Genomic DNA, 17,202 nt, shown 5'->3' on the forward strand with positions numbered 1-17,202 from the left:
CAGTCTTATACTAATATATAGAGAAGATATGATTGTTTTATTTAATAATGATAAACACTATAATAATCACCAAATTATACAACAAAGAATTTTAGCTAGCAAGCCAATACAGGTGACAAAATAAAAAAGCAAAAAATTTTGAATAATTGAAAGGAAGAATAAAATAAAGGAAGAAGGAACAAAGAGAAAATATGACAAACAAAAAAAAAATCAACATCTGGGGGGGGGGTACACACCTTGAATCCTAGCACTTGGGAGGCAGAGACAGGTTGGCCTCTGTGAGTTCAAGGCCAGCCTGGTCTACAGAGAGAGTTCCAAGATAGCCAGGACTACATAGAGAAAACTTGTTAAAAAAAAAAAAGCCAAACCTAACCAACCAATCAATAAAAAACAAACAAAAAACCCAATATGGACAACAGAAACAGCAAGAAAGGCTTAAATCCAACCTGTTGATTCTCAGACTAAATATAAGTGGTCTAAATACCGAAGTTAAAAGACAGAGACCATCAGACTGAATATCCTTTTAAAAAACAACCTTTGTCTATAAATGCCAACAAGACATAATAACTAGAACAGTAAAGAGATAAAAATCAAAAGTATTAAAATATATACTATATTAACATAAAATAAAAGGAAGTTGGGGGGGGGACTAGAAAAAAATGGATCAGTTGTTCAGAGCAGTTATAGCTCTTGCAAGGAGTTCCCAGTACCCATGTTGGGCAGTGTATAACTGCCTGCAAGCCTTGTTCCAAGGAATCTGATACCCTTTTCTGGCCTTCTAGGGCGTCTACACTCATGTGCATATGCCCGCCCTACACACACACACACACACACACACACACACACACAAAATAAAAGCAAAATCTTTAACAAAGGAAGCTGGAGAGATGGCTCAATGAGTAAAGGTTCTTACTACCAACACTGAAGACCCAAGGCCAATAGTCCCCAGGACTTACAAGGTAGAAGGAGAGAACCAACTCCTGTAAGTTATCCTGTGTTACTAGTGCCTACTTTGTGAGCTTAACCATCAAGATAGATTGAGCTAATAAAGTGATGCATGTTTGCAATACTAGCATTCGACAGGCAGAAGCAGGAGAATCGAGAGTTCAAGGCCAGTCTGGGCTACACAAAACTCTGTTTTGGATAATAACATTAATGATAATAGTACCTACAATATATTGGCCACCAATAATATTGTTGATCTATAACAGGTACACAGGTCAGCGGGTGAGTAAAATAGAGAATTCAGAAATAGACTGAGATAGCTACAGCCAAAAATATTTCCAAGGCAGATTAGTGGAGACCTTGCAATCTTGTCAAGAAATGTCGATGGAATAATTAGACACCTGGTGGCAGGTCATGGAGACCTGAATTTTATGTGTACTATCTGCAAGACTCAATTCAAAATGGTTCACCGACCAAAATACAGTGAAACCTAAAAAGACAGACCTTCTAGAAAAAGATATAGGAGAATACGTTTGTGATTACTGATTAGACAGAGATCTGAGAAATCTGACAACACAAAGACAGGCACCAGCGAAGAACACTCTTGAGCTGGACTTTGTTTAAGAACGTTTGCTCGTAAGTAAAATGGCAGAACACTCGAGAGGTAGAGGCAGAAAGAGCCCGAGTTTGAGAATAGCTTGGACCATACAACAAGTTCTAAGGCAGCCTAGTGAGACACTGCTTCACTAAGGAAAATAAATAAAACCACAAACAACAACAGGACTACTATTAAAACAAGGTTCACAGTCAGGCAGTGGGAGTGCACACCTTTAATCCTAGCACTTGGGAGGCAGAGGCAGACAGATCTCTGTGAGTTCAAGACCAGGAAAAGAAAGAAAGAAAGGAAGAAAGGAAGAAAGGAAGAAAGGAAGAAAGGAAGAAAGGAAGAAAGAAAGAAAGAAAGAAGGAAGGAAGGAAGGAAGGAAGAAAGAAGGAAAGAAAGAAAGAAAGAAAGAAAGAAAGAAAGAAAGAAAGAAAGGAAGGAAGGAAGGAAGGAAGAAAGAAAGAAAGAAAGAAAGAAAGGAAGGAAGGAAGAAAGAAAGAAAAAATTTTTTAAAAGAGAGAAAGGCTAGGTTTCTAGTCTGTGGTGGGTGCTTGCTTGCCTAGTGTGTGGAAATGACTCCATTACAGCAGAAACAAACGATTGAGCAATAAACTCGCCAAATAAAGATAAATATTGTTAAAAAATAACACAATAAAAGGATAAGTCACACGATAGGAGAAAATATCTTCGAGCCATGTATGTCAGCTACCTATCAAGCCGTGTGTGTGTGTGTGTGTGTGTGTGTGTGTGTGTGTGTGTGTGTGTGAGAGAGAGAGAGAGAGAGAGAGAGAGAGGTGGGGGGGTGGCTTATACTTGGTTGAATATGAATGTACTGGGAGAATAATTAGCCGGCATGCAAAGCCCTGGGGTTGATCCCCAGCGATACAGAAAGGAAAGGAAAGGAATTTTGGAAAGCACCTGGGAACAGCCTGGGGTAAATAGCTACTCAATTCACTGTGAAAGGCTGTTTCTTCCGAAGGGAGGATGCCTGCTTCCCCTTCTGGCCTGCAGTGTTATGGACCGAAGCACAAACAGGGGCCCTGGGAGGGCTTGGGTGCAATGCACCTCATCTGCTTTTCTGAGCCCAAGGTCCTCTGCTCCTAGCCGCCTGTAGATGTCACGAAAAGCTTCCAAGGGGTCTCTAGGCCAAGTGCACAAGTGGGCACCTCACCCCGTGGTATAAAGTTGAGCAACGTGAGGCGATTGCTGAACTCCTTAGACCCCCACCCCAAGGTTTTCTTGGATCCATGTCTTGCGGAAGTTGCAATGGGCCTGAGAGTAGCTCTCCCTGGTCAAAGCTGTGCAGCTCACAAGGATTCCGATGTCAACTTCCTGGGGGAGGAGCTACCCACAGGAGTAAAGTTGTTTCTCCTGGATGCTGGAGGGCAAGCACCGGTCTCAGGCCTTAGGCCACTCTGAGGCAGAACTTGCTCTAAAGCCAAATAGGTGTCGTGTCAGTGCGGGCCTTGTGGAAATGTGGGCAGATCTCAGGGGGAAGAGGGACTGCAAGCTCCAAGGGCTTGGCTGTGCCCAGTCCACGCTCTCAGCCTCAGTGTGTGTGAATGTGCTTCCGAATTCCTTGGCGGGCTGACTGGGAGCAGGCTGCCCTGTAACTGTGATGTTAACGGATGTGGACAGAGGTTCCATAGAACAGTGACGAGAGGAACAGATTTTAGAACGGACACGAAGGTGAGAGCAGAAGCAGGACTTTGGACTTGGATGTGGGATGTACTGTTCCTTGTGCCCTCTTTCCATCCCATGTCTTCTCTGTCCTGGTGTGTTCTCGGCCGCCGTCCCGCGCCCCGCGCGCATGCGCTGAGACTTGTCTAACTTTATTCTGGTTCTGGTTTGAACAAGGTTGCCTTAACAAAGGACCCGGCATCACATTGGGTCTGATTTTAAAAACTAATAAAAAGACAACAAAATTAATCCATTTAATCTGCACACGAGAGAGACAAACAGCCAGTTTTTTTAGTTGGTCACACTAGGAATGTCTTCGCCATCAGGAACAATTTCACAAAAACACCGGCCACAAAGGAAGTTAAGATTTGTTTTCTGTCTTCAAAATGCCATTCATGTACCTCTATGAGAGCAAGAAAGCAACTACACAGGAAATATTTCCCATACATACAGATGATCTTCATGTCTAGACCATGAAAAGAATTCTTACCTCCTATGGTGGTGTTTACTCTTAATCCCAGCACTCAGGAGATAGAGGCAGGTCGATCTCTGTGAATCCAAGGCCATCTTGGTCTGCATAGCAAGTTCTGGGTTAGCCAGGGCTACATAGAGAGACACTGTCTCAAAAAAACAAAGGTATTTGGGCTGGAGAGGCGGCTAAGAGGCTAAGAACACTTAATGTTCTTGCAGATGACCTGGGCTTGTTTCCCAGTGCCATACCAGCCTGCAACTCCAGGTCCAGGAGAGTCAATACCTTCAGCTCGGCACACATAACGTCATCTTTTAAGCAAGAAATTACCTCTTGTGACTCAATAGGAGAAGTAACCCATTTTCATTCCATTTCCTTGTTTTGTTTATGTGCATGCATAGGTGTGCATCAGGCTCAAGTGTGGAGGCCAGAGGCTAACAGTCACCTTCAGATCTCTCCTTCTGTGGATCCAGAGATGAAACTCAAATAGCCAGGCTTTCTTGCAAGCAACTTTACCTGCTAAGTCATTGTCACTGTCCTAAGACAACCCATTTTTAAAATCGAGTAAAGGATTTGAGCTGGTGTCTCACTGGGGGAGCTAGAGGGGCCAGAGAGGGATGTTCAGCACTCAGGGTTCAGGGAGGACACCGTGAGCCTGCAAATGATCATGCCAGGTGAAGTGTGCTGACTCAGAAAGACAAGTAATGCGTTATCTCTCTATGAGGGTCTAGACTTAAATATAGAATTGTTGTTTTGTTTTTCAAGGCAGGTGTAGCTCTGTTTGTCCTGGAGCTCACTCCATAGACCAGGCCAAGCGCTGTGATTAAAGTTGTGCACCACCGTTGTTGCGCACCATTGTTGCAAGGGCACGCGTGAGCGTGAGCACGCGCGCACACACACACACACACACACACACACACGCACGTACACACACACACATACACACGCACACACACACACACATACACACGCACACACACACACACACATACACACGCACACACACACACGCGCGCACACACACACACACACGCACACACACACGCACACACACACACATACACACGCACACACACACACACACACACAACATTAAATCAGCAGGAGACTATTTAGGGGAAGGAACAGGGCCAGGAAGAGGAGGAACGGGGCAAGTAATAAAGGGTGATTATGGGCTAAGGACAATGACGAGTGGATGAAAATGTCATGAAAGCCGTTGCTTCACACATTAAAATGTCCATAAACTAAGAGACCCACTGGGTAAAGACACTCTTGCAAAGCCCGAGTTAAATCCCTGGGACCCTCATGGAGAAAGAAGAGAACTGACTGGCAGGCCACTGTCAGCTCTCCATGTGTGTCCCATGGTATACATGCTTAAACACACACACACACCCACACACAAATAAGTGCAAGAAAAACATTAACAAAAATATCATTTAGAAACAGTGAAGAGCTGAGAATGTGCCACAGTTAGAGTGTTTACCCAGTGATCATAAAGCCCTGGGTTCACACCCCCATCCTCACCCCAGCATCGTGTACAACTAGGTATGGAGGTCCAAGCAATGGGGAAGTAGAGGCAGGAGAATTAGAAGTGTAGTGTTATCCTTGACCACATAAGAGCCTGTCTCAAAAAAACAAAACAAAACAAAACAAAAACCAAAGTCCCACCTTGCCTTAAAGAATCATAGGTCTTGCCAGGCGTGGTGGCACATGCCTTTAATCCCAGTACTCGGGAGGCGGAGGCAGGCAGATTTCTGAGTTCGAGGCCAGCCTGGTGTACAAAGTGAGCTCCAGGACAGCCAGGGCTATACAGAGAAACCTGGTTTCGAAAAACAAACAAACAAACAAACAAAAAAAAAAAACCAAAAAAAAAAAAAAAACCATAGGTCTTATATATGCTAAGTTTGACTTTTGTTTCTGTCTTATTATTTTAGAGAGATGATGTCTTGCCTATGTAGTTCAGGGCTTTGGATATGGCATACTCTTGCCTCAACCTTCTGAATGCTGGTAGTACTGCCCCACTCAACCTAAAACAGGAGATGTAAAATACAAATCTAGAGATTTGATACAGTGTAAACCTTGCTTCAATCTTTTCAAAGGGGTCCCTGTTCTCTCCCTAAAAGTAGCGACTTCAGAAGAGCAGCCAGGAGTAATCACCGACACCTGGCACTAGAACTGGAACTGGCTTCTTCCTTTCCGACTCAGACTTCCTCGCTTCCCTTGTGGTTGGAGGCAAAGTAGTGCTCACAAGAGCTCATCATGCTCCTTGGTGGCCTCCCTTTGAAAGCTGGAGGCGGTGTTGGGGTGTGGCAGGCGTTTCTCATTGGAGCTGTTAGTGCTTGCCTGAGCCTTATCCAATGACTATTCAATTGAGGGGGACTCTTGGGGACTTTGGAAAGCAGCACTCTGCTCTAACTGGGTGGGAGGGACTTAGCTGGAGGGACAGAGAAGGGAGGTTGGCTGGAGATACCCTCTGAGGGGCTGCTCCTCCCCTGAAATTCTGCCATTTAAAGGAATCCTATCAGGTCCCCACAGCAAAAAGCCTGCTTATCTTTGGAGGACCATAGCCTCATTCAGGGCAAGCTAGATTTTCCTTGTAGGAAGCTGCAGCAATTAAACTAAGTTACCCAGAAGGAGAGGAACAGGGTGAGGACCTAGGCTTCCCAGGTGCCAGGACTTAGGTAGTCCTGGCATTCCAGGCCCTCTGGAGAGTCCAGGAAGGGAAAGGGAACTCACCCTAGGAAAAGCGACAGCCAGTGGTCAAGGCTATTAATTTTACATGCTCATTGCCTGAGTCATAGCAACACTGACTCTAGGTGCTGCACCTTTGCTTTATAGACGAGGGAGGAAGGAGTCAGATGATTTATGGATGGGCCCAAGGTCACAAAGGGAAGCCAAGATTTCAACAGTGCTGGTGAGGCCCCCTTCTGAAGAGTATGGTTCCTCAGCAGGAGTGGTGGGGGTCGTGTTGCTAAAAGACTTCTGCAGGCCATTCTGCTGTAGCCCTCCACACCCAACCAGTGAGGAAAGAGTGTTGGTGAGCCCCTTATGAATAGGAAATGAAGTTACTGAGCTGAGTATGCTGGTGAGTTGCAAAGTAGAGAGAGGGGAATCAGGACTTGGGGCCTTATGGATAGTAACATTGAGGCAGCCAGGGCTACACCAGACCCTGTCTCAAATGTGAAAGATTTATCAGCCTCTTCTCCACTAACTGCCTCACCTGGTACCATGTAGACCCTAAGAGGGTCTCAATGGCATGTGGTAACCTCTGCCAAGGCCTCCAGCCAGGTAGAACACTAGTGGAAAGGAAAGGAAGGAGGTGGGGGAGGGGGAGGTTAATGAGATGGAGGCTAAAGAGATCACATTTCTCCAGGAAGCTTCCAGGGAGAGCAGCACAGAGGGGAACGCCCCGCCCGCCACCCCCAACCTCTGCAGGAGTTTTGTTTGTTTGTTTATTTTTAAGAAAAGGTCTCATGTAGCCCAGGCTCGCCCCAACCTTACTCTGTAGTTGAGGTTAGTCCTTGAACTCCTGATCTCCTGCTTCTACCTCTTTGGGATTATGATCATAGGCGTGTACCACCATGTCCAGTTTATGTGATGCTGGGAATCCAACCCAGGGCCTCATGCATGCCAGGCAAGCATTCTGCCCATGATCAACATACCCAGCTCTGAATGCCTTATGATCACCAAAAGAAGAGAGTTGCTACTGGCAACTGTGATAAAGATTTCAGATGCTGCTCAACATCAGCTAATACACAGGATGACTGTCAAACCCCCCCCCCCCCCCACCGAGTCCTCCTGTCCCCAAGGCTGACAGTGCAGAGAAACTTTAGTGTGTAGTACATAGCAATATTTTGGGGTGAAGCAGGGAGATGCTGGAAAGAGAACCTTGAGCATGCCAGAAGAGGGATGGTTTGGGGTGAACGCCTTTCAAGACAATGTTAACTACTGCAAAACACAGCCCAGGTTGGATTGCTGTAAAATAATTGATTTCTCTTTTTATTGTAATCTTCTTTATTGATTTATGTTTTAAAAGATGTATCTTGTGTGTATGAATGGTTTGAATGCATTTGTTTGTGTCCCACATGTGTGCCTGGTGCCTGCAGAAACCAGAAGAGGACATTGGATCCACAGAGATTGAAGTTACAAACAATTGAGTCATCAGGTAGATGCCAGACACTAAACTGTGCTTTAAATCACCGAGCCGTCTCTCCACATAAACCATGAGGGGTTCTTTTGTTGACTTGACCAGGTTTCAGTAGAACTAGTCTATGGGCTAGGAAACTTAAATTCCAACTCTTGGCCTAGCCATGTAGCAGCTACAGAACACCTGAATCTCGTAGAATCTCAATTTCCTTCCCTGTAAAATGGGGTTGGGTGTATTTGGTCTCTGCCTCTGTTGGCTTTGTGGGAGGACAAGCCTCTTCTAGGACCTCCATTTTTGCTTTGGACACAGGTCTCCAGCAACAGGTCTGGGTGGAGTTAAACACTTATTTATTACTTTGTTTCTTCTCTTCTAGCTTGTGAAGCTGGGGATAGAACCCATGTATCTTCAGCAGGTGCTAGTCTATGTCTGACCCTGTCTTTGTTGTTTATTTTTAAATTAAAAGAATAAAACTGAATCTTCTGTCATTTTGTCATGTTTGTGTCTCCTGTGCCTGCACCTGGTAGTGTGTGTGTGTGTGTGTGTGTGTGTGTGTGTGTGTGTAGAAACACTCAGTTTCGCTCTCTGGGAATCTTTAAGGAGTAACGATTAATGCCTTCTCGCCTGCTCTGGGTATTTACAGTGTGCCCTCAGGCTATGAAAAAGCCGCGTTTGCTCATGATGACAGTCACTGGAAGCTTTGTCAGCGTTGAACCTTGTGCTGCAGGCTGCTGTCTACAGTGAGATCCAAAGTCACTCTGGACCCTGGGACTCACTTCACTTTCCTCTTCTCTCTCAGCCAAAAGAATGTTTCATTAGAAACATGATCCACACACGTCCTGAATGGACAGAAATAATCGGGATTTTACAATAGGGAAGGTTGTTGATTTTGACCCACACTTTGGTGCTTAAACCCATACAGTTTCAGCCTTACTCTGAACACATAGGGGGTCAATGGTGCATGAATTCCTAGGGAGTTGAAGCCTTGGACCTTCACAATCGGAGTCTGGGCTTCTCTTAGGATGCAGTAGCTCTTTCATCCCATGATGCTCTTGGTCACAGGCAGGTGTGTCAGCCCACACCTAGATAAATTACAAGGGAACAATGGTATGGTCTTCTGAAATTTCACCTTCTTGTCACCTTACAAGATTGGCTCAGCTTAAAGGTGCCCCCAGTTTGTGTGTGTGTGTGTGTGTGTGAAAGTTGCTTTGGTTTGTAAGACACTTTTAAATATGGCACTACTTCTGAGTCGGCAAAGATAACCTGTGACTCAGGATGAGGTTAGTGAAGCTTTGGGTTTTTTTGTTTTTGTTTTGGTTTTTTGTTTTTGTTTTTGTTTAATAGGGGAAAGGAAAAGAAAACCCACAGGAGCTGGGAAGATGGCTTCATCTGTAAATTATGTGTTGTGCAAGCGTGAGGACCCGAGCTTCAATCGCCAGCACCTATATAACAATCGGGGTTTGTTATCCCAGTGCGGGAGATATGGAAAAGGTACAGGGATTCCGAGAGCTTTCTCAAAAGCCAGACTTGTTGGCAAGTTACAGACCAATAAGACCAATATAGACCTGTCTCAAAAACCAAACCAACCAACCAAACCAAACAAACCAACCAACAACAACAAGAAGCCCAAGGAGGGTGGGGACTAGGAAGGACGCTTGAGGCTGACCTTTGACCTCCCTGTAATACTCCTGCAACCACGGGAGCACACACCCAACTCACACAAAGAAAACGAAAACAAAGCATTGTTATTTTCGTATGTTAAACACTCAAGCAGTTATTTTGCAAGATCAACTTCCATGGAACTTTTTTTTCCACTTTCCCCTTCCTTTTTCTCCCTGCTCAGAAACATTTAGACCTACCCTATGGCAATGGCTGCGAGGAGAGCTCTGCCCCGTATGTCAAGGAAGCACAAATAACTCTGTACAAAAGCAGCCTGGCTCCTGTAGCCTGCCATTAGGGTAAGTATCTCTTAAGAAAGTTCTTAGGCAGACTTGACTTCAGGCGATAAAACGTCACTGCCGTGTAACTGTAGCAAGCGAGATTTCTAGGGAGCAAATTAGTGCACAGGCGTCTTGTAGCGACGGCAAGAAAGGAATCATACGCCACCCCAAAATAAAGCAAGTTATGCAGTAAATGTTTCATTTATTGGCCTTACTCTATTACTGTTAGGGTTAAAAGACTTCTTGTCGATAAAAGGCGTCTCTTCTCAGAGCACTGGCATCTTTTGGAAGCTTCTCTCCTCACAGGTGTCTATAGCCATCATGATCGGCTTATGAATGTGGGTGATACAACCCCTAACAAGTGTATGCGTCCCCACCAACCCCTAGATCATGGACACTGTCACCCCTTTATTAACTTAAAGGGTTTTTAGCTGAAGCATGGTGATGAGGTCAAGTGCTCTAGAGAGGGGTAGAAGACAAGCCAGGGCACAGGACTTTCTGCAGCTCCAAGTGGAACCATGAAGACCTGGAGCAGAGAGTTCACCTGTCTGCTGTCCTGCTTGCAATTCCTCCTGTCAGGGCTGAAAACCCCTGGGTGTCTTTGAAGTTTCTTTAAACATTTGTGTGTGTGGGTGTGTGTGTGCTGGTACTCTTGTGACATGATGCATGTGTGGAAGTCAGAGGCCAGCTCATAGGAGTTGGTTTCTCCATGTAACCTGTAGGTTCTGGAGTTTGAACTCAGGCTGTCAGGCTTGGCTAATCTATTCTATCATCTATCCACCCAACTACCCATCCACCCACCTACCTTCTATCTGTCTGCCTGTCTGTCTCTCTCTCTCTCTTATAGGTAAGGTTTCATGTATCTCAGACTGATCTCAACTCACTGTTTAGCACAACACGACCTTGGAACTTTGGGTCTTTCACCGCCCCCCATACTCCTGAACATTGGGATTACAGGCATGAACCTCTACTTCTGATTGATGCAGTGACAAGGGTCAAACCTAGGTCTCCCTGTGTGCTAGGCAAGCATTCAACCAACTGAGCTACACCCAAGCCCAGGTGTCTATTCTTGTGTTGGCTAAGGGAGGGGCTTTCTTTTCCCCTGAACATCCAAACGAATGCTCATCACACACAGGACAGAAAACAAACAGAAAAATCTCTCAGTGGAATTAGGACTTTGGCTTTTAAACATTCCCCCGTTTTATAGCTTTCTTGTGTTTTCAGATGCTTTTTCCCCTTCCCTCAGTCAGCATACTCCCTGCTAAGATAAGTCTAACTCAGTGGTCGACAGATCACACAAGAACAGAAACAAAAGCAAACACATATATGCGTGCGCGCGCGCGTGTGCATACAGGCACATGCACACAAATGCATATACAAAAGTGCACGTGCACACATACAAACTCACATGCCTACACACAAATGTCCGTGCGCATGTCTTGTGAATGTCTCATCCACCCAACTACCCATCAAGTGTACTTGAATAGACTCTTGCCTAGGATTGGAAGAGCTGAGTGTTGCCGCCATCATGGGGTCCCTGCTTCCAGAAGATGTAAGCCTGGGAATATTTTTGTATTCCCAAAGGCAAAGTCGGCCTCTTAGCATGGCTTATCTTCTTTGTTGGGGTGCTGTGAATCTTTGGGAATGACTCCAGTGTTGGAGAAAACTATAGACCTATGGGCTATTCTGAATATTAAAAAGCACACCCAGAAAATATCCACATATCCCTCCCTCCCCCCAGGTGGTTCAGGACAGAGGCCATAGGTTACTTGGCTTATAGTCAACCTACTATTACAGTTCCTGTATTTTAGTGACCACACCCCCACCACTTCCCAGTGCCTAGAGGGTGATTGACATACCAGCAGCCATCTTTCCACACTCACAGTTAGTTAGGAACCACACCCCACTGCCAGGCAACCTATGTACTTATTTGTGTAGACGTTCTTCCTTTGCAAACCTGGCTGTTCCATCATTCACTCTGTACAACAGGCTTCTGCTTCCTGAGGGCTAAGATCACAGACTCGAGTCATGGCTGGCTAGCTTAGCCAATGTATAGATTGCCATCATTAACACAAACCCACTATAAGAAAGTCAATGGAAGAGAGTCCATAGGCAATGCCAAGAAGCCAGGAGCAGGGGTAGAGAGGAGAGAGTGAGGCTGCAGGACAGCCTGGAACGGCCCAGGAAGGGGCTCCAAGAGATGAGAGAGCAGCCTTTCCATCCATTTTGCCCATTCCCACATGCAAAGACAAGGATGTCCAAATACCTTGCAAGGTCCAAGCCAACATCAGGACCAGTCTGGCCGTCTCTCTTGCATCTTTAGTATCTTTGTTATTTGGTCAGAATTCAGTCATTTAAATTAAGAGTCATCAGGGCATAAAGAGAAGGAACTTGAACACTTGGACATGAGTCGGCTGGTATTTAAAGAGGTCTTGCCAAATCTATAAACTGCAGGTCTACATGGTGGGCCAATCTGGCTTTTTTTTTTTTTTTTTTTTTTTTGAGACAGGGTTTCTCTGTGCAGTCCTGGCTGTCCTGGACTCACTTTGTAGACCAGGCTGGCCTTGAACTCAGAAATCCGCCTGCCTCTGCCTCCCGAGTGCTGGGATTAAAGGCGTGTGCCACCACGCCCGGCCAATCTGGCTTTTTGTTGTGCATATATCATATCATATCATATCACATCACATCACATCACATCACATCACATCACATCACATCACATCACATCACATCACATCACATCACATCACATCACATCACATCACATTTATCTTGCTTCCTGCAGTGGCATTCCTTGCTCTCTCCTCTTTCCCTACCCATCTGGATACCACCACAGGCCACAACAGGGACTAAGAAGTCAGTGAGAACTTTCTGCTTTCTCTCCCCAGGCCTTTTTTATAGCACCAAACAATGAAATTAAATGTGGCCTATAGGCTGTCAAGGAATAACTTTTAGTTGCTTAATTAAGTTGGGAGATTTAAGGGAAGATTCAAAGGTTCCCTTTGAATGAGAAAATAAGGCTATGTCAAACTAGATGATGGCATTGGTCACTAACAAGAGCCCTTAGCATCCTGTTTGCACGTGATAAAACGCAGTATGCTCATAAGAGCGATGCTTTAACAGTTTTGACTTAGTATATTCATAAGTTTTTATTGCACAACCAGACCCCTAAGGAACACAGAAGACCCTATTATTCAACTTGATGAAGATCAGGGTTAAAGTAAAATACAAACAGAATCCAAACCCATCCTGCAGGACAAAGAATTGGTTATAAAACAGTTACTATGAAAGGGCTCTCATTTATGTCAACAAGCCCCTGAAACAGGCCTTGGCATAGTCTATATTGTGCAGAGACCAGCTTGGGTACAAGATGTATTCAGGTGGCAATTAGCAAGTGTGTAAAGCTGCCAGCTTGATTACATACCTAGCTAAACAGCTAGATGTCGGGCTAGATGTGTAGTAATCTAAAGGCATCCAGGGGAGGCCCAGGAAGGGGACAGCTCAGTCGTTTGTGCACTGATTCAAGACTGGGCTGCATTTCATGCTTCGTGTTTTTACTTGGTGTCTTGAAATATTCCCCTTTCTGTCTCTGCTCTCCCTCTTAGATACTGCGCTGTCTTATTTATTTATGAAGTCTGAAGGTTAGTCCTACCTGCTGAGACTAATTAGCCCTCTGCTTTGTGTCCCATGCAAGCCGTCCGATGAAATGTACACATTTGTTTTGCTTTTTTTTTTTTTTCCAGGCTCTTTCTCTCTCCCTCCACTTCTGGTTTTCTGATGAATATGAAAGTTGGGAGGTGGGACTGTGATTCTCACCCGCCTCGCCCACCCCATCCTTATTTTGTCTGCATCTTTCCCTTTAGTGTGCAAATGTGCTTGGGATTTTTTTTTTTCCCAGTGCAGGGGAATTCGTTAGCCTTGTGAATCTCAGGATCGTTGTTTTCCGTTGTCTTCTTTCTGAGGCCTTAGCCTGTAGAACAGTTTTGTTGAAACCCCAAATTCTCTAAATATTACACAGTAAATTGGTTACTTTTGGAAATCTACAACAGATGAGCTTATTAAAGGGGAGGGTGGGTTAATTTAATACGTGGTGGACCTCAGGATAACATCACACCTAATGGCAGTTGCCAGTCCCCACTGACTCATTCTTTCTGATTTCTTTTTTCTTTGCTTCCTCTTGCCCGTTGGACGTCCCAGTCCACTTCTCATTGGTTATCTGCAAGGGAAAGGCTCTTCTGAGTCTACCAGACAGAAACACGGTTTGGGGATCCACCTTTCTCCTTTAACATAATTTTCTCCACCACCTCATAGCAAATCGGTTTGCCCTCACTGGAGCCTAATAACCAACAAACACCCATCTCAACTCCCAGGCTGCCCACCTCTTCCCAAGGGCTTCTGGGCCAGCTTTGGTGACTTTCTCCTGTCAGGGCCCTCAGCATCTAGAGCCTTAGGGCATTTCATCTCAGTCCCCTTTGGAGAAAAACTCCAGCTCTACTCATCCCCAGGGCTTGGTGAACTTTCACTTTTATTTTTCCCTGCAGCTGTTAACGCCCAAACATTTCACCTCCAAAGGACTTGGATCCTACATCACTTCCTACTTCCAACGTCAGTTAAAAAAATAAAAAAAAAACCTTTACATTTTCCTTAAGGATATTTTTAATACCCCAGACAATTTGTTTTCTTGGATAAAACGCCTTCTTGGCATATTTAACCTAGTGGGACTTTACATTGAATGACATGATTCACTGTCATTAAACAAGCCAAGGGAGGGGAGCCTTACCCTCCCTGTAGATGGCCCAGCCTCTCTGCTTCCCCTGGTTCTCTCAGAGCAAGAGAGGTAAGCCTTCTTTTGGACCAGTCGTGTCTTTTCCCGCCCCAGTGCGGCCGACTTCATCGGGGACTTAACCACTGAGCACCCCGTCCTTGTGTCCCATAGTCCTCCCCTCCTGGACCCCATCTTCAGGACTTCTTGGCTAACACTTTTTCTGGGCCTCTCCCCATCCCCGCCCCCCAAGTGGGCTTTCCTTCCGCCTTCCCCGGCTCAGATTCCGGACTGGGTTGCCACCCCCTTCCCCTCCTCTCCCGGTCCGCATTGTCTTTCGGAACCCGCCCCCTCCAGGAGCGAGGCCCGCACCGTCCGGGCGCCCGGCTCGCACGCTGAGCACAGGCCGCACCCCGCGCGCCTCCCGCGGCCCCGGCCCGCCCCGCTCCCTCTCCCGGCGCCCAAAGGATCATTGTTGGCCGCCCCCGCCCCGCCCACCCCGGCTGTTTATTTATGCACACGTCACCGGGGAGGCCCCGCCCCCTGGCATCTCATTAAGGCGAGTGTGTTCCTCTCGCCCTGTCAATAATCTCCGCTCCCAGACTACTCCGTTCCTCCGGATTTCGATCCCCCTTTTTCTATCTGTCAATCAGCGCCGCCTTTGAACTGAAAAGCTCAGTCTAACTTCAACTCACTCAAATCCGAGCGGCACGAGATCCTTCGGTGTCTTCGGCTTCCCCCCCCTTTGCTCTTATATCTGACTTCTTCTTGTTGTTGTTGTTGTTTTTTTTACCCCCTTTTTTATTTATTATTATTTTTTTTTTTTGCACATTGATCGGATCCTTGGGAACGAGAGAAAAAAAGAAACCCAAACTCACGCGTGCAGAAGATCTCCCCCCTTCCCCTCCCCTCCTCCCTCTTTTCCCCTCCCCAGGAGAGAAAGACCCCAAAGCAGGAAAAAAAAAAGTTAACCTTGGACTCGTCTTTTTCTTGCAGTATTTTTTTGGGGGGGACTCGCAAAACTTTTTTTTTTTTTTTTTTTTTTTTTTTGCTTTTTTTCCTCCTTCATTTTTCTTCCAAAATTGCTGCTGCTGGTGGGTGAAAAATGCCGCAGCTGAACGGCGGTGGAGGAGATGACCTAGGCGCTAACGACGAGCTGATCTCCTTCAAAGACGAAGGCGAGCAGGAGGAGAAGAACTCGGAAAACTCCTCGGCGGAAAGGGATTTAGCCGATGTCAAGTCCTCGCTGGTCAATGAATCAGAGACGAATCAAAACAGCTCCTCCGATTCCGAGGTAGGAAGAGCCCCTCGGGCTGGCGGGTGGCTCCAGCCGGTTCCAGGGCCGGGAGAGCGGGGCTGGAAGGCGAGCGAGGCGAGGCGGGTCGGGCTTGCGGGCGGCGCGGACGGTGGCCCGGGCTGCTGGCTGCGAAAACTTGTAACCGTGTTTTTCTGCACCCCTTTCTCCGCCGACCCTCCCTTCCCGCACCCCCTCGGCGCGGCTATCGCCCCTCGCCCTCCCCACCTCGCCCCTCCGGGAAGGCGGAAAGACGGCCTCCGCCTCGCTCCGAAAGTTTCCGAGATAAATCCCGGGAAAGTTTGGAAGAAGGTGAGTGCGCCCCGCGCGCCCCCAAAACCGCGCGGTTGCGTTCCCCCTCCCCGGGGTCGGCCTGGCGGGTGCCCTCGCCCCACTCCCCACCCACCCTACCCGAGTTCCCGCGCCGGCCGGGCCCCGGGGACGCGCGCGGGCCCTCGGGGGGACACTTGCTAAAAAGTTTCTCCCGCTCTCTCCCGCGCCGCGCGGCCGCCGCCGTCCCCTCCGCCGCCCCGCCATGTTAGCGGCCAAGAGGCAAGATGGAGGGCTCTTTAAGGGGCCACCGTATCCCGGCTACCCCTTCATCATGATCCCCGACCTGACGAGCCCCTACCTCCCCAACGGATCGCTCTCGCCCACCGCCCGAACCGTAAGTGCCACCGCGCTCCCCGCCCTGCCCGCCTGCCGGCCCCGCATGCCCTGCCCCTCCCCCGCCCCGCCCCTCCCCCCTCCCCTCCCCCCCTCGCGGCCCGAACTCTCCAAACTTTTTCTCTGCCTTTTGTGGACTGGGTTTGTTTGCGCTTCGCCATGTTCTGGCTTTTCTTGTGCTTGCCTCACGATTCGGGGAGCCTTTTTTTTTTTTTCCTCAGGCAGGGCTCTGTTGGGGTGCCAATCTGAACTTTTAATTTTTCTTTCTCTTTTCTTTTTTCATTTTTTTTTTTTTTGAGCTCTGATTTCCCCCTCCCCCCTCTTGCTGGTGGTGTTTGTTTCTTGTCCCTGGGAAGAGGACTGTGTGGCTCTTTCTTCTCCCTCTCTTCCTTCCCTCTTCTGTGCGTCTTGGGCTTTCCCCAGGTTAACCCCTTAGCTGCTGGCTGGGAGGCCCGGCTGGGCCGCGCGGGTTCCCGGTGCCTTTGGCTCCAGGAGCCACCGTGCTGAGCGAGCAGTCTCGGCCCTACGGAAGCGCCCGGCTCTGGCCCCAGCCAGTCATTTTAGCTTTCTAGTGGCGATCGCAGGCTCAAGGGCCTCTTGGCCCCTTCTTCCAAGGGAAGGTCACACTTGCCAGGCTTGGTCCCTTCGCAGGCCCGGGGGCCCTGGGCGTGCTTTTTCTCTGCAGACCCGGCAGGGCT

General features: G+C 47.4%; 1 protein-coding gene and 1 long non-coding RNA gene across 43 annotated transcripts in view; one reads left to right on the top strand and one right to left on the bottom strand.

Moving 5' to 3' along the window:
- Positions 1 to 12,912: 12,912 nt before the first annotated feature.
- Gm31734 (predicted gene, 31734) lies at positions 12,913 to 16,511 on the bottom strand. Of its 3 annotated transcripts, none has more exons than NR_168128.1 (3): positions 16,470 to 16,511; positions 15,517 to 15,900; positions 12,913 to 13,998 (listed from the first exon to the last, which is right to left on the bottom strand). It is a non-coding gene; the product is annotated as a predicted gene, 31734 (long non-coding RNA). The 3 variants fall into 3 exon arrangements; NR_168127.1 differs by having other exon boundaries at positions 15,517 to 15,967; NR_168129.1 differs by lacking the exon at positions 12,913 to 13,998 and having other exon boundaries at positions 15,512 to 15,967; positions 16,250 to 16,511.
- Positions 15,105 to 17,202, top strand: part of Tcf7l2 (transcription factor 7 like 2, T cell specific, HMG box) — a 191,863-nt gene continuing 189,765 nt past the window's right edge. For 24 of the 40 annotated variants that reach the window (NR_138565.1, NM_001331148.1, NM_001331146.1 and 21 more), the window contains exons 1-3: positions 15,118 to 15,838; positions 16,084 to 16,150; positions 16,381 to 16,505. Coding sequence is in view for 39 of the 40 variants with exons in the window: in NM_001331148.1 (NP_001318077.1) it covers positions 15,650 to 15,838; positions 16,084 to 16,150; positions 16,381 to 16,505 (381 nt within the window). In the remaining variant the exon portion in view is untranslated. Of the gene's footprint in view, positions 15,839 to 16,083; positions 16,151 to 16,380; positions 16,506 to 17,202 lie in introns of all 40 variants that reach the window. The other 16 variants (XM_017318116.2, XM_006526860.4, XM_017318117.2 and 13 more) reach the window with 6 other exon arrangements.

The sequence above is a fragment of the Mus musculus genome, chromosome 19 (genome assembly GCF_000001635.26).
Source record: "Mus musculus strain C57BL/6J chromosome 19, GRCm38.p6 C57BL/6J".
In the NCBI taxonomy this organism is placed as follows: domain Eukaryota; kingdom Metazoa; phylum Chordata; class Mammalia; order Rodentia; family Muridae; genus Mus; species Mus musculus.